This window comes from Eschrichtius robustus, chromosome 17 (genome assembly GCF_028021215.1).
Source record: "Eschrichtius robustus isolate mEscRob2 chromosome 17, mEscRob2.pri, whole genome shotgun sequence".
NCBI lineage: Eukaryota > Metazoa > Chordata > Mammalia > Artiodactyla > Eschrichtiidae > Eschrichtius > Eschrichtius robustus.
In genome coordinates this window covers 6643903-6660335 of record NC_090840.1, presented here as the reverse complement: position 1 = coordinate 6660335, position 16433 = coordinate 6643903, and the positions used below count along the sequence as shown (strand labels likewise).

At 40.1% G+C, this 16433-nt stretch overlaps 1 protein-coding gene and 1 long non-coding RNA gene across 2 annotated transcripts in view; one reads left to right on the top strand and one right to left on the bottom strand.

Moving 5' to 3' along the window:
- TOX (thymocyte selection associated high mobility group box) overlaps positions 1 to 7798 on the top strand; it is a 296786-nt gene extending 288988 nt beyond the window's left edge. The window contains exons 8-9 of the mRNA XM_068526067.1: positions 6356 to 6504; positions 6839 to 7798. Coding sequence (XP_068382168.1) covers positions 6356 to 6504; positions 6839 to 6875 — 186 coding nt within the window. The 3' untranslated portion in view covers positions 6876 to 7798. The remainder of the gene's footprint in view (positions 1 to 6355; positions 6505 to 6838) is intronic.
- Positions 2290 to 15219, bottom strand: LOC137751464 (uncharacterized). Its single transcript, XR_011070802.1, has 2 exons — positions 14901 to 15219; positions 2290 to 3015 (listed from the first exon to the last, which is right to left on the bottom strand). It is a non-coding gene; the product is annotated as an uncharacterized lncRNA (long non-coding RNA).
- Between the last annotated feature and the right edge of the window lie 1214 nt (positions 15220 to 16433).

The window sequence follows — 16433 nt, the reverse complement described above, 5'->3', positions numbered from 1 at the left end:
TTAACCAGAGTTTTATTTAAAAATGGATACCTGGCTTCTACATAGATTAGAAAACACAGGAGGTCTGGAAGCCTCCCTGCCCACACCCCAATTATGGAAACCATTTGTGCGCACTCTTATCTTAACTTTTCTTTGAAATCAAGTTTTCCTTTTGGATTTTGGTGTTATTTTAAAATTTGAGAATAAGGAGCAAATGATGTAAACTGAACGTAAAGCATTTAAAAATCCTGAAAACTTGTTTTAAAAAAATAGATCAAGGGACTTCCCTGGTGGTGCAGTGGATAAGACTCCGCACTCCTAATGCAGCGGGCCTGGGTTCAATCCCTGGTCAGGGAACTAGATCCCACATGCATGCCACAACTGAGTTCACATGCCACAACTAAGGAGCCCAGGAGCTACAACTAAGGAGCCCGCTTGCCACAACTAAGACCTGGTGCAACCAAATAAATGAATAAATAAATATTAAAAAAAAAAAAAATAGATCAAGGTAAAGCCTACAAAACATATCAAACTAATCTCTCACTTTTATAATCCAATGACTCTGTTGTCCCAGAGCTGTAATTAAATATGCAAGCATAGTCTTCCTGTGGGAGCGATATCTAGCCCTCTGTGGAATTTGAGCCTAGACTTTGCCACAGTGGGGTGGAGAGGAGGCAGAAAGAGCAGTCAAATGTAGTAAATTCATTTTTAGTATTGTCATTATAGACAGGACTTCCAAGAGGTGACAGTGACAAACCTTAATACGTTACCTTACCTCATCTTTAATTTCAGAAAATTTACAGCGCAGGTCCTGACGTTGCCTTCATTTCACAGGTGAGGCGACTCAAGCTCAGCAGAGTTGAGTAACGTGCCCGTAAGGTCAGAGCTGGAATTCAAACCCAACTCTGTTCAGCGATCAGAGCCTGGATTCTTTTTTTTTTTTTTTAATTTGTTTTTGACTGTGTTGGGTCTTCGTTGCTGTGCGCAGGCTTTCTCTAGTTGCGGCGAGCGGGAGCTACTCTTCATTGCGGTGCGCGGGCTTCTCATTGCGGTGGCTTCTCTTGTTGCGGAGCTCTGGCTCTAGGCACGCGGGCTTCAGTAGTTGTGGCACACAGGCTTAGTTGCTCTGCAGCGTGTGGGATCTTCCCAGACCAGGGCTGGAACCCGTGTCCCCTGCATTGGCAGGCGGATTCCCAACCACTGCACCACCAGGGAAGCCCAGAGCCTGGATTCTTAAACGCTAGGCCTGCTGCCTCTCACTCTTAATCATTCTTATAAATTCTTAACAGTTTCTTCTAAGAATTGGGAGGGTCTTTACATCCTAGTTAGTTCTGAGATTAAATGGTTGTGGAGAGCAAAGGATTCATCTCTTTACTGAAGTCTTCTTTGGTCCCTAAGCCAAGGATATTGATAAAGCTCAGACAACTGACTTACCTGTCAACAGACTGGCTGTCGACCCACTGGGGAAAAGCCAACCTCCACCATCTTGCCTTGTCTACAGTGGGGTTTGTGACCAGCAAGTGATATTCAAAGGGTTCAATTGCCATTCTTTCCATCAGACGTTACTCTCAATAAAAGGGACACTCTTTGGGTGTCCTTGCATTTTAATGAACCAATAGTGTTTGAGTGAAGATCTGATACCTTGAGGGGCTTGGCCTTCAGTCGTGTGGGCTGCGTCCTGCCTTGTGCGCCGCCCGGCTGAGGGCCCGTGTTTTGCTCACGGTGCTGTAGTGAGGGGTGTTTGTCCTCAGAGAAAAGAATACAGAAGTCACGGTCCCCTCCCCAAGTTGAGGGCCAGAGCTCCGTGCAGAGAGAACACCTGTCTACTAATTTATCCACTCAGAGGCAGTTCATTTTCCATTTATACTCATACCTTAGATGAGCTGGCTATGACCAACATTTCAGAATTGCATATAAGGCCACACGTGGAAACTCAAGAGATGTGTTTTTCCGTATAGAATCTTAACTGAATAGGAAAAAATAGAACAGATTACATTGGACAAGTTACTCATCAATCTTTAAGTCAGTTCTATTAGTGTATCTCAGAAAGTGTTCTTATTGAGACGGTAGGACCTGATTTCAATTTACATTAATAATAGAAGACAAAATGGCATGAACCCAAAATGGAGAGGCAATACAGCTGCAGAGACCACAGTGACTAAACTCACTTTTAACGATGCCTTGATCATTGTAGATAGTCAATAAAATAATTGTTGAAGGGACAAATGAACAAATGAGTGAATAAAAAATTAGTAGTAAAAGTTTAAATATTGGGAGAAATTACAGGCTAGTTTGTAGAATCTCAAATCCTTGGAAGTTTTAAATCTTTTCATTTATTCAAAAAAGATTAATTGAACCCCTTAACATGTGCCAGGAACTGTCTAGGCTCTAGAAATTGAGTGAGTTGTGCACACATGGAGCTCACATCAGAGTTGGGGCGGGGGGGTGGGGGGGCGGGTGGCAGGTAGTAATAAGATAAACAGATAAATTACTAGGATCCCATGGAAAAAATAAAACGGGGGCAAACTGCAGGGTGTGTGGAGGAACGGCAGGTCTCTTGCCGGGATGGATGAAGAAGGCCCCTCTCAAGAGCAGGTGGATGAGAAGGGGAAGCAGCCTTCAAGAATCAGAAGGTGGGAAGGGTGGGTACCAGCAGAGAACAGGAGCAAGGAGAAGGGGCTCCTGGCTGGAGGGCCTAACTGGGAGGGGCGTGGCTTGTGCAGAGGTGGAAAGGAGGCCAGTGGGGAGCATGGTGGGGAAGGGAGAGTGATGGGCAGTGAGGTCAGATTCATGGGTAGGTCACTGGAGGAGGATCCTGAAGGGTAAGGGGGCTGGAAGCCCCAGCGAGGTGACAGTCCTAGAGTCCGGATCAGAGAGTCCATCGCCGCTCCATGCCCCTCAGCTTATTGCAGTCACAGCGGTCTGTGGGGCCAGTGTTCATGTCATCCAAGGGGGTCTTCAGCCTGTGGTTGCAGAGCTAATGAATGGGATTCGACCTGTCTGGTTCATCATCTTTATCCTGACAATGTTTGCTTCCTGGGCACGGGGGCCATGTTCCCATTTTCAAACACCAAACAAAGAAAAAGAGAGAAGGAGAAAGAAAGTTAACGGCTCCTGTTATTTTTAAAGTAAAGTTTCATATTTCAGTATTACTTTAGTTATTTTATTATCCTTTTGAAAATGAATGTATCCTACAAAAATGATTGTATAGTCCAGCAGGAGTAATAGGTTTTTGTTTTTATTTTTTTCCTGGAATAATATTTTATACAGTAAGCCCATAGACCTGGGGTTTTTTTGGTCCAATTTTCTTCCCTTTTTTGTTCACTATATTGTCGAATGAGGTTAAGAGGAAAAAAAATCATTAATATCTGTCAACTTCCTTTATAACCTTAAGAAAAAAATCTTTGTATGATATCACACAGACAGATTTTCAATTTCCTTGTGTAATAAACAGCTGCTTTAGGATGTGGGTATAATTTAAAGGTTTAAAAAAATCACATTGAGATTGATGAATAAATCAGTTGTGAAGACAAAAACATTGATGCCTGTTGAAAATACCTCTCCAGACAGGCAGGAAATGAAATTAGTTCCCAGTAAAGTGTGGATATGAAGATCACTGTTTGGTATTGCTGCAGGCTTTTTTAGGACTTGCTGTGGTGGCACAACAAAACTGCTAGGGCTACAGAAATCTAATTAAAGAGCAAATGTCCCTTCTGACATCAAATTAATCTTTATCATGTTTCCTATTTTTATTTCAATCTGGCACCAGAAAATGAAATTTAAAATTCCAGGCATGCTACAAAACAGTTGGTGATTTTTCTCTTGAGCATTAAAATGCAAAATATTCAGCCTTGTTTAATTAGACTGCTAAGCAAACAGTTTTTCAAAAATTTATATCATCATTGTTGTTTCATATTTACATCAATAATAAAAACGTCCATAGTTCTGGGTTTGACCTCAGCCTCTCTTAATATAGTCTTCAGAAGAATGTTTCATTTTCTAAATTGAAAGCAAGTAAAATAATGGTCTTCAGGCTTTGCTTGTATTTTTCTTGGTCCTTGGTTGTTTTAATACTAGTGATCTTAAATTTAGGCATTGAAGTTAGCTGAATTTTAAATCTTTGAGCTTTGTAGATAACGCATAATTTTGGTTTTATAAACTGAAGTTACCCATTTAATCTTAAACTGATCACTTAAAAATTAATGTTCTCCTGATATTCTCTCTCCCAAGTTTGAGGGACCATGTTCATTGAATAGGAAAAAAAACAATGGTCATTTCCGTTTTTTGATTGTGTGGCGTTGGGTGGAAGCAGGTTGATTTATTTTTATTTATTTTTTGCCTTCTCATATGTTTCCATACCTTCAACGCGAGATATTTTCAACTACTCTGTTTTTGAGACTTACTTACTTTTAGGTTACGTTTTGTTGATTGTGCAAAAATCCAATGTGGAGAACTTTACATTAAAAAGATATGAAAGCCTCGGTATTTACACAATTATATTCCCCAGGCCTTTCCAAGATTAGCATCAAATAGTCAATGTTAAAATTTATTTATTGGAACACATGATTTATTGACCCACTACTGTGGGTTCCACCCTGAGAATATCCAGTAAGCAGCACAAACACTCTCTGGTCACTGGGCAGCCCTGATGACGGGGCTGAAATAAAAGTCGGCGCGAGGCTCCTCTCTGGGGACTTGTCCTGCTGTCTGCCTAGCATCACACAGCATCACGTGAGACACTCGGGAAAGAGGTCCAGAAAGCTGGACGGTAAGCCCCATAAAGACATTATGGGACCATAATGAAACGAATACAGTTTGCCGAAGCCAGTGAAACTCCTTGTGTCACAGAGGTACAGGATGGTCTGGAGAAAGAGAGGCTGTCAGCCTGGAAAGGCCTGGAGAACCAAATATCCAGTTATATACCTCTCACTTCTCACCCCCCTGTTTTGGAAAATGTTTATGGCTGGAGCTGCAGGTGGTGTCTGCATAAACAAACTTACCTCCCACCAGCCAGTTGTTAGTTTAGGAAACATTCTATTCCTTCTAGTCTGTGTGAGGTCAAATAGCCCAGCTGGCTGAATACTCCACTTTTCAATGATTTGTCTTTCATGAGCAGCTTTGGTGGGAGTTTGCATGGACATTGGCTTGAAGTCTTTATCACTTGAATGGAAAATAAATTAATATCTTAAAGCCAATATTGAGAATTGAGGACATTTGATAATAGATGTCTTTGAGTCTTTACCCAAGGTACCCTGAAATGAATGAAAGTCTAAGGAAATAGCCTCAGTTGAAAATCAATTTTCTGATCATTCTGCTGAATTTTTTTAAAAAGGTAAAAATCTCAACAATATTATGCCTTCAAAAGAAGCTCCCTGCAAGTAAATAGAGAATGATTTGTTTTCAAATCCCTTGATTTTTCAGTGGTTAAAAACCATGTATGAAAGCTGCTGCACAAAGAGACACACGATTAATTAAGTCGCTTTTTTGGTCATTTCCAGTAAAGCTTGCTTACGCTGCTCTTGAATTCACCAGATAAGCTAAAAATAAATCTTAGCGTATAATGCTTTTTGTTTACCAGATATAGCTGTCTACTTCAGAGATTCTGTCCTTGAATTTGTAATAGCTCTGCAAGGATTAAAAGTCAACACTTCACCATACCAGTGTATTAAAAGAACCTTCCTGAAGTCTGATTATTATTTGCCAGTTAATAGACTTTTCAATTAAAAAATATTTGCTCTGTCTTATACTTTTCCTTCTCTGTGTTTTCCACTGGCAAGTTGTTTTGAATCTCCTTCCCTATATTAGTCCAACAACTGTTAAAAAGCTTTGGTTGAAATTTTTAGCTGAGAAAGAAGTACAAATAAAAGAAGAAGCAGATGGTCCCTTTGTGATTGACTGAAGAAAAAGGGTTTTGAGAACAATGTGTGAATAGGTGTAGTCTAATAAAACACTCAGCCACCTGCTGCCTGGATCCTTCAAAAAAGATTCTGTTGCATATTCTGGGGATTAACTATTAATGTATCCTTAGGTTTGATAGAAAACATAAGCTCTGAGGGGTTTAGGGCCTTTTCCCTTTGTTTTGATTGAGTTGGCTTTTCTAAATTTTAAATTGCTTCTAAATTCAATGTATCTGCTCAAGAGTATAATTCAAGGTTTTCTAACACACGGTTAAATGAAGGAAAGGTAAAAAGGATGGGTGGTGGGCACTTCCTTTCCATCTTTGTTTTAAGTTTTCTGCGTCCTTGGGATAAGCCTGCCCTTTCAGGGACACTAGCAAGAAGGCAGGAGTGTTTGCAAACAATGGATAAATATTTAGGTGCTTTTCTTCTTAAAAAGGCACTTTGATCCTTATTTGTGGACTTGCTTTCCCTTTCAGGGATTTAATCTTCCACCCGACTATCAGACTATAATCAATCCTACGTCTACAGCTGCACAAGTGGTCACCCAGGCCATGGAGTACGTGCGCTCTGGGTGCAGAAATCCTCCCGCCCAGCCCGTGGAATGGAATGACTACTGCAGTAGTGGGTAAGTGGCCAGCCATCGCCACCTGGTGGCAGACAGCTCTTATAGCAGGCATGTTGTGCCCTGCTCTCTGGTCGTTGGAAAGATCCGTCATTTCTTCCTGCTTTCCAAAAGATAATCGAGAACGGTTGCATGTTCACGAAAGCAGAAATTTTTAAGCATCCTTCCAACCATTCCAAGAATAAATGCCTTTAGATCCTGTTGGCTTTTACTGTGCACTTTCCCAGTGCCCAACTCCACCCTTCAAGCTAGAGCAGATGGACACGTCCCCCTTGGTCACCTGTAGCAAGGCTGTCCTGTTAACGAGGCATCATTTGTCTGTTTTCTCTTCGCACAGGGGCATGCAGAGGGACAAAGCACTGTACCTTACCTGAAAATCCGAACACCTCTTCTTTCCACTGAGGCATTCAGGGAAGTCTTTTCACCGTGGATTGCTTTGTATAGTCAAGGCAGTTCTCCATTTTATTAGAAAAATACAAGTTGCTAAGCACTTAGGACCATTTGAGCTTGTGGGTCACCCACTCTGGAAGAAATAGTCATGCTTCTTTATTATTTTTTTAATCCTTTATGGACATTGTTTTTCTTCTTCCCTGAAGGAAATTTGGACCATTCAGATTTTATGTTGGTTTTTTGCTGTGAAGTGCTGCGCTATAGTAACTGCCTTAGCAACTATAGATGTCTTGGATAAAAGTCCTGGATTTTCCATTGGTTTTCATAATGGGTGTTTATATGAAACTACTAAAGACTTTTTAAATGGCTTGATGTAGCAGTCATAGCAAGTTTGTAAATAGCATCTATGTCACACTCTCCTAGAGTATAAAATGTGAATGTTTTTGTAGCTAAATTGTGATTTGAAACTGGCTCATTCCAGTTTATTGATTTCACAATAGGGGTTAAATTGGCAAACATTCATATTTTTACTTCATTTTTAAAACAACTGACTAATAGTTCTATATTTTCAAAATATTTGAAAAAAAACCGTATTCCCAAACGATTTTCATTTAAAAACAAATTGGCTTTGTCTCATTGATCAGACAAAAAGAAACTAGTGTGAAGGGAAGTGCAAACACGTTTATTTTGTACTGCAGGAAAATTGCTTTTTTGTATCACTTTTTGTGTAATGGTTAGTAAATGTCATTTAAGTCCTTTTATGTATAAAACTGCCAAATGCTTACCTGGTATTTTATTAGATGCAGAAACAGATTGGAAACAGCTAAATTATAACCTTTACATACGGCTCTGTATCATTATTTCTTCATACTGTGTCTGTATTTAATCTTTTTTTATGGAAACTGTTGCGCCTATTTATGAAATAATAAATATAGGTGTTTGTAAGTAAATTTGTTAGTATTTGAAAGAGGTTTCTTTGATGTTTTAACTTTTGCTGGCAAAAAAAAAAAAGAAAAATTCACCCTTGGTGTGAATACTATTTAGTTTTTACAGTGAATAAAGCCAAACCTACTTTTCATTTTAGCAGCAAACTAAAGTAACCAACCCTTATTTCTATATTTCTTTGGTTGACGCAAACAAAAAACTATGATATTTAAGAACTTTCTTCATACAATAGAACAGAGAATTGCCCTAAAAGTCGCATAGGCTCCAAGACTAAACAGATGGGTCCCTATGTGAAAGAAAAAGGTGGCTTCTTGGTTCTCAGCTGGTTTTAGTCAATCTGTAAACTCCCTCCCCTCCCCGCAAAAAAGAATTAAAGTCAAATCAATCAAGTTCTGCAAGCTGCATGCTTTTCACAAAACCCAGAAAACATTTAGGAATTAAACCAGGGGCGGGAGGAAGGAAAGGGGAAGCATACTGTCAAGAATATATCTAAAAATGAAAGGTGAGTAACCAGACAGGAAAAAGGAAAGGGGAAGCAGTCCCAATTTGAAAACCGTTGATAGAAATTGAGGTTCTTGCTGTCATTTGTGCCTCTACAAGCTACTATCTTTCCAGAATTCCTGGGTCTTCCAAGAGAATTCTGAGGGTACTAGAGATTTGCTAAAGAACAAAAAGCACTGAGAATCTGGCTGAAGGTTTGCATAGCTTTTAAATCAAAAAGAGCAAATTACGCCCTTACAGAGGGTTCTATCAAGAAAGCTAGTCTGGTTGGAAATCAAGAGAATGGCTGATGTCTTTTTCGTGGAATGTGTGAAATAAACTTAGCAATTTAACTAAATACAAATATATGCATTGTGTAATCCAGTCAGAATTAAAAAGACAAAAGGTATGCTTGCTTTGGAATGATTTTAGGCATTGTACAAACTTGAATCAGCTGAGCATGTAATAACAAATAAATAATGCAGATCCAATGTGATTATTAAAATGATTATAGCTGAGAGCTCTAATTTTCCTGTCTTGAAACTGTATAAGAACTCATGTGATTAAGTTCACAGTTTATTGTTTGTTTAGTATTTTAGAAATATACCAGCACTACTAATTACCTAATGTCTTTTATTTATTATATTATGATAAAGTAACATTTGCCCTTGTGTTAAGTCTAAACTGAGAAGGTAATTACCGGGGTGAGAACAACCAGCTTTGACTTTGACAGGTGGGTTGTACAGGAAAGTACAATGTTGTTTACAGTTGTTCTAGAGCAGGTGTGCAACCAGGGTAGAGAGAGTATTGAAACTCGATACCAAAAACAGTAAAAAATAAATAAAGAAAACATCATAAATAAAAATTCTGACCATGCATGACCATATTCTATTTGGATATCCATCAGTCTCTGAAAGACAGACCCAGCCAGATGAGGGATCCCAAATAAATTTCATGGCAGAAGCGATTGGACACAGAAAGGATGAACAGCTGCCCCAGCCACAGGCGTTCCTTCCTGAAACACTGAGAACACCCTCTGTCAGGTGTTGCCTGAGAAATCCTCTACTTTTAAGGAAGCCAGAATCCAGCCTGAGCCCAGCAGCTACTAGCTTGTAACCGTAGGGAACAGTGACGGTGTCCACCGAGTTCCCTGCTATGTAGCCTTCTGCAGGATCCTGGGACCTCCAGTAAAAGCATTCTGAGAGACTCAACAATAATGCTGATCATAGAATATCTTTTCCAACACACCAAAGTCAAAATTATAACTCATTAGAAAAGAAAAAAGACAAAAAGGTGTGACAGCGGCTAGGAGAGGTTGAGTTGTCTCTCTAACATCCACAAGAAAGAATAATCTAAAATCCCAGTTCCCATTCTAATGTGAATGAGTTGACAATGGAAAAACAGTCAAATAATGACTTTCAGCTAGTCAAATTATCGAACAGAGCTAAGGATGAAAGCTGGTCTCTGTGATTGTTTTTACCTTGTTGCCTTAAAGGAAAGGAGTCCCTTCTGACTGAGGCATCAGTGGTCCATCAGCGGTCATGACAACAAAGAACTGTGTGTCCTGACTCAGATTCATTGCTAAGAAATTTTTTAAATTTATGAATTCAAAATTTAAAATAGGCGCATCAACAATCCATTTACCTTTCCTGTGGACCTTTTGCCTTTTGCAAAAGAGTTGCCACACGTGTTTGGAAGGTAATTAGATTTAGCCATATGAAATTGCCTATATACAACCCCTTTACCTACAAAAATGGCAATTTCATACGGTTCCACCCAATGTGGTTGAGAACTAGAGACAATGGGATTTTGGATGCAACGTCAATATGATTTCAGATGGAGTTAGTTAGAAGTTCTTTACAAAGTCCAAGGAGAAAAGACTCAAAGAAGTAATGTTGTGTTTGTTTACAAGATGCCCCACTTCCAGTCAGTCCCAGACAGCTACGTTCAACTAAACAAAGAATATTTCAAATTACCAGGTTCCAGGAAACCCCAATAAACGTCCTATTTCTTTGTTATATTAAAAAAATTTATGTGGAAATTTGTAATGAATAGATTATCTGCTGGAACATGAAAGTTTTTGTTACACACAGATGTTCTCTTAATGCTTATTTGTTGAAAGGGGATTTGATATGCATTTTCTTATTCCATTCGTAACTCTCATTTTAAGGTAACTACAGAAACACAGAGAAATTCACCTGTTTTGCTGATGGCTGAACATTGAAATAATGGCAAGGCAAGGTACAGAATTCACATCATAAGTTTAATCCCCAAACATTTATTACCCTGAGTCACCTAATGGATGAATCCATGTGAGTCACCCAACAGTACAAATCTGTTTCCCTAAGATAGAATTATTTCTTTACCTCCAAAGCAACTTGGAATGTCATAGCACATAGTAGGTGCACAATAAATGCAATGATATGTAGAAAAGTCAGTGGCACATCACAAATTATCCTCATCACATAGCAGTTCTATGGTGTTTCCTTGATCATTTAAAAGCTCTTTAAATATAGAAGGGAATTAAATATTACAGACAAGAACTGGGAGGTGAAGAAGAATGGAAATTTTTCATTAGAATTTTTTTTGCAACCTAAGGTTACAAAAAGATTGAAAGAAGGAATTTTAGAATGAGTTATGCTGTATTCTTTGGGTCTACATAATCAAACAAGAGTTTCTAGTTACAAACAAAATAAAAGATGGAATATACACTAGTCACATCGAGAAAATGAGAAGCCAAGGAGAAAAAAAGGTGTCAGACAAGTGGGAGTGTTGAGCACAGGAGAGAAATTTCAGGAGCCAAGTTTATAGAATGCTAAATTAAAACATTGATGAACAGGATGTTGGGTTGTTTTTCTAATTACCAGGTGCAAGTAAGACTTGTTGTAACAAATAAAAGACCCTATATCCTGGACTCTATTTAAATTACACCAGGATGAGAAGAAGTGTTCCTTTTTTTAACTTTTTTAAAAATTTTGTATTGGAGTATAGTTGATTTACACTGTTGTGTTAGTTTCCGCTGTACAGCAAAGTGAATCAGTTATACACATACTGTATCCACTCTTTTTTAGATTCTTTTCCCATATAGGTCATTACAGAGTATTGAGTAGAGTTCCCTGTGCTATATAGTAGGTCCTTATTAGTTATCTATTTTATAGATAGCAGTGTGTCTATGTCAGCACTAATTTCCCAGTTTATCCCCCCCGCCCCCGATTTCCCCCCTGGTAACCGTCCTTTTTTTAAAGATGCTCAAAGGAGATTTCCCTAGGTCTGTTTTGGACCAGGTCCCAGCACGGAAGAGCGTTCCCTCACAGACAAGTTTCCAAATCTTCACACAAGACTATTGCTTGTGCAAAGAGCGTGGGAGCCGCCTGACATCACGGTCCCGAAGGAGGGAGGCTGGGAGCTGCGGGAGGGAGGGGTCACTTCTAACGCAAGATAGACACGCTCTGCCACACGTGTGTCTACAGCGACATGAGACTGTTTTCTCTTTTCTTACGCAGCCAGCATCTTGTCCTTTGTATCCAGAACCAGATTACATTGTAGGAGGTAGGAGGTGAAGACGAAGTGCTTGCTCTGGACCTGGAGACCCCTGAGGACAGTGACGTGTCATATGTCAGCACTGGTCAGACTTGTGCCTCATTACCCGAACCCACCAGCACGCGTCCTCAACTGTCGTCATTTCACATTTTATTAACAGCTTGCTAGCAAAGACATTTGAAAGTGAAATTTCATTCACACTGACATGAGGCCAGAAAAAAAAATAGTGACTGGAAATGAAATGGAAAGACATAATTCTACATACAGAAAGAAAAAAAACAATCATTCTAAAGAGAGACTAAACCAAACTACAGTATTTTAAAGGCTGCAGCGTCCCTGTTTGACAATTGTGTGTTTACAATAAGCCTAAGCATAATTGCTCTGATGGGCTGTCAGGGAAAAGATTAATTTGGCAAAGATTAGTATTGACTTGCTGTTTATTAAAGCTTTTAAACAGCTGTATCTGGCAGCATTCCTGTAAGTGCCTGTCATATCTGAAAATCAGCCTCACACCCTGGTGCTCGCCAGCTGTTACTAAACAATCTTTTACCACTTTGAATGTCTTTCTCCAGGCCAAAAAGCAAGAGCAAACTATTGCCAAATGAACCTTTTTCTCCTCCTGTCACTTTTTTTTTTTTAAGGTGGGAGTGGGGAGCTTCTGAATGCTGAAATGTCAGCTCGTGGCCGATGGCTTAGCTGATAAGAGGTGCCGGAAGTCGGTAGGTGGTTTGGGTGCTAGATGAATGCATTCCCCGCATAGAGAGTGCTGGTGCTGTGAAGTCACCTCGCACAGACAAAAAACCACAGTGTGCAACTGTTGGAAGGCAAAAAAGGTTTTCAAGACAGTTAGAAATTGGCGATCAAAGGCTTAGCACCATCAGATTTCCAAAACTAATGTTTTGTTTCCTCAGACTGGCACATGCCCTATCAGCCACAGGCTGGGCAAGGGCCCTACGGTGGGACACTGAGGAAAGTTCAGTGCTGGCCATTCATCTTTATCCTGTGAACCGGGGTTCCTCGCTAGAACTCTGAAAGGGGACAAAGGCACTTGGTAAAACATGCACCTCGCATTTTGATTCAGTGGAAACCTGTAGAATAAGACAGATTTGGATGTTTTGAAGTCCGTAAAAGAAAGGGCAGATTAAGTTTTGTACTGGAACAAGACCCAGTAGTTTCAAATCCAAGTACAGTCACAAAGGCAATGGAAAGAATAACATTCCAATGTAGTTAGACATCAGGCTATAAAGGGCCCAGTGTTATGGTGAGAGTCACATTAGTCTTTCCAATGTGACTGCTTTTACGAAGATTAATCTCAACCTTTTCTAGTTGCAACAGGCAGAGCAGATGCAAGAGGACATTGTCATCTCTTAACCCTTCCACTGTTGGCACTTTCCATTAAACCTCGTGTGTGGGTGTGGGTGTGTGTCGGAGGTGGGGAAGGAATTGGCCTAGGAGCTACGCTTTCAGGATGGACATTTAAAGCAGGTGTTTGTCAATGTTTAACCTCCAAATAACTTCTTTTGGAAGTCTTTGCTATTGATGTAGTCTGATGCCTGACATTTGAATTAGAATCAAATCCAGTCAAACTCCAAGGCATAGACAAATGTATCCTACCGCTCAGCTCTAAGAGTGTGCCATTCCTCCATGGTCATCCACGAGCCCTGTCCCTAATCCTCGACACACACCCCGCAGATGGGCGAAATAATACTAATTCAGCACTTACATAGAGAAATGAAGTGACTCTTGAGAACAGAAGGCAAGATGTGTGTTTCACTGAGCCCCATGGAACCCACTGAGCTGGGCTCCCTGCTTGGAGTGTTCATTCCTGGTGGAGCTTATGCCCAGGCAGTGGGCAAAGGGAAATCTGAGTGCAGAATCCACTTAAAAATTAATCTGTGGCCCTAAGTTACAGAGTCTTCTAAGTCCTAAAATAGCCCTAGACTTATGGGTACTGTGGCCACTTTCTAGGGCAAGAGCTGCTGCTGTAGGGACCTGCCCACCCAGAAACTAGGCCAAATACTGAACTATGCAGAAATGCACCCTCTCCGCTTGGTCCGATGGTTCCTCAGACCTTACCTGGAAGGGGCAGCGCCCTAGCTGGAGTCCAAGCACACCTGCTGCTGATTAAGTTCAGAAAATACAGCATCAACCTTGTAGTCCAAAAAAATTAATATTATTTCTAATAGAATCCAAGAAAGTCCAGGGTGAGGGCAGGGGGAATGGATCACTTAAGGCATGTTTTGCAGGAGAACATTTGGCAAACTTATCTGCGTAGTTTCATAGATTTCGTTCTCTCCCATCAGATGAGTAAGCTGAGTGTGGGAGGTGAGGAATAAACTAATTCAAAGATTAAATCTGATGAAGCCAACAGACTAGGTGAGAGGCCAGTGAGTTGTGGAGAACTCCATAATGGTGGCACAAGAACCAAAGAGGACAGTGAAGGAAACGATGCCATCCCCATGGCGCGTGGTCCGTGGAGAAAGTCCTTCCAGAAACAACATTATTGGTATGATGTTCAAACATGTACAAGTTGTACCTTATGAAAGCAGCTCGCACCAACAATCATGGCTAGATTTATCTTTGACCTAGTTTTATCCAGTTTCCAAAGCCTGAGGAAACCCCTTAGAATTCACCTCTCCGTAAATTGTAACCAGTTCTGTGGAGTATTCTGTATTTCGTTTTGGTTTTGTTTTTTTATCAAGGTAGACCCACCGAAACCTAAATCTGGTCTTGGCAAGAGTTTCATACAAGAAGAAAGGAAGAATGGTCTATCTAAATGTGACTGCAGTTTCCGGGTAGTATTACAAAATACACTTATCTACAAAGCCATTCTCGCTGTTGAGTTGGGTCATTTTTAACACCTGGTTTCAAGATGTGGTTTCAGCAGACCAGCACAGCAGAAGTGTTAGATGGGGTTTCTCTCTCTCTCTCTCTCTCTCTCTCTCTCTCTCTCCCTCTCTCTCTCTCTCTATCTCTGTCTCATTCTCTCTCTCTATTCTTCCTTTTTTTACAGGGCAAAGATTCTGCTACTCTACTTAACTTACCAGTTTCTTGAATGACTTCTGGTCTTGCATTTCCAGAACGTTCACAGGGACCACGGGGGGAGCCAGGTTGCCAGCAGCCAGCACAGGTTGGCCTCCATCGTCACTTTGCTGATCACTTATGCTAAGTCTCAGATAGATGGAAAGAAACTCTGCGTTCTCTCTCCCCTCTCCTTACTGATGTAAAGCAAACAGAAGTCTCTCAGGACCTTTCTACACGACTTCCCACTCCACACTGCACATGGTTTCGATAAAAACGATGAGTTTCATTTATTCAAACAGCTTCATTTCACCAAAATGAGTCTATTTTTAGCATTTTGGCTAAAGGTTTTTCTTCCCATTTTTGTAGCTGTAAAGGAGTTTACTCATGTTTCAGACTTTAATCATCATTATTCCTGCCACCCAACAAGCTTTTGGACTAGAGTGAATTTGATGAGTCCTCTATGAGGGAATTTACATCTTTACAAAGTGACGTTAGAATTGCTTTACAAGTTTAACCTGCGTATCATTTCTTACAACCTTTGAGTGTTTGCATTTTTCCATGAGGTTAGTTTTGACCTTTTCAATTTCACTGTAAATATTGTGTATGCTGCCAAACACAATAATGCCAGAGCTTTATCTTGGTTTTATCTTGATGTCATTACTTTGGAGAATATTTTCACTCGGACAACACACCATACTGAAAAAAGAACTCTTAGAGTACATATTCAAAGAGAGAAGCTGCAAATAAGCAACTGCAAAACTTTACCCACTTATTGGTGTTGTTCAGAGTTGACGTACACTACTTGCTAGATGTTACCTTATATTCCTGGCTTAAGACAAGAATTTTTAAAATTATCTGCTGTCATTTAAGGATTAAAATGGCGGGTGGAAATATGTAATAATCTTCTCTAGTGACTCACAACAAGAACTATATAGTGGTGTGAAAACTTGACTGATTTCTCAAAATGTATCTTGTGTAAACTAACCAACTTGTCTTCCAACTCCAGTTTCCCTCCCCCCACCTCCCTCAGCTCGATGGGTATATTTCTGACTGTTTTCCCAACAGTATCACGTGTGCCTGTGTGCTCAGTGGCCAGGGAGATGAGAAGATTCACTCCTTTGCTTATTTCCCTCTTGGTTATTCGGTAGCCTCAAGCTCTGCCATTCCTTTGGAGATTTTAAAGGCACCAAGGATTGATGCTTTATAGGATCAAGCTAGAGCATGTCAGCATCCAAACCTGACTTTCTCCACCACTAGGTTTTAAAATAGCCCTTTAATTATTTTTTTAACCCATCGGATATTGTAATAGACATGATGTAATAGACGCAAAGTCACTTTCACTAGCTGCCCATAGTTGTGGATTATGTGCCTGCATGCACGAATCTGAAAATGGTATAGAGGAATCATAAATTAAAGCTGTATTTCTCAAGCCTTAGTGTATTAAAAGTAGATTCCCAGGCTCCATTCTCAGATAAGTTGATGTAGTTAGTCTAGAGTGATGCCCTAGTGTCTGCATTTCTTTGGCTATCACAAGAGATTTCCATGCAGGCATC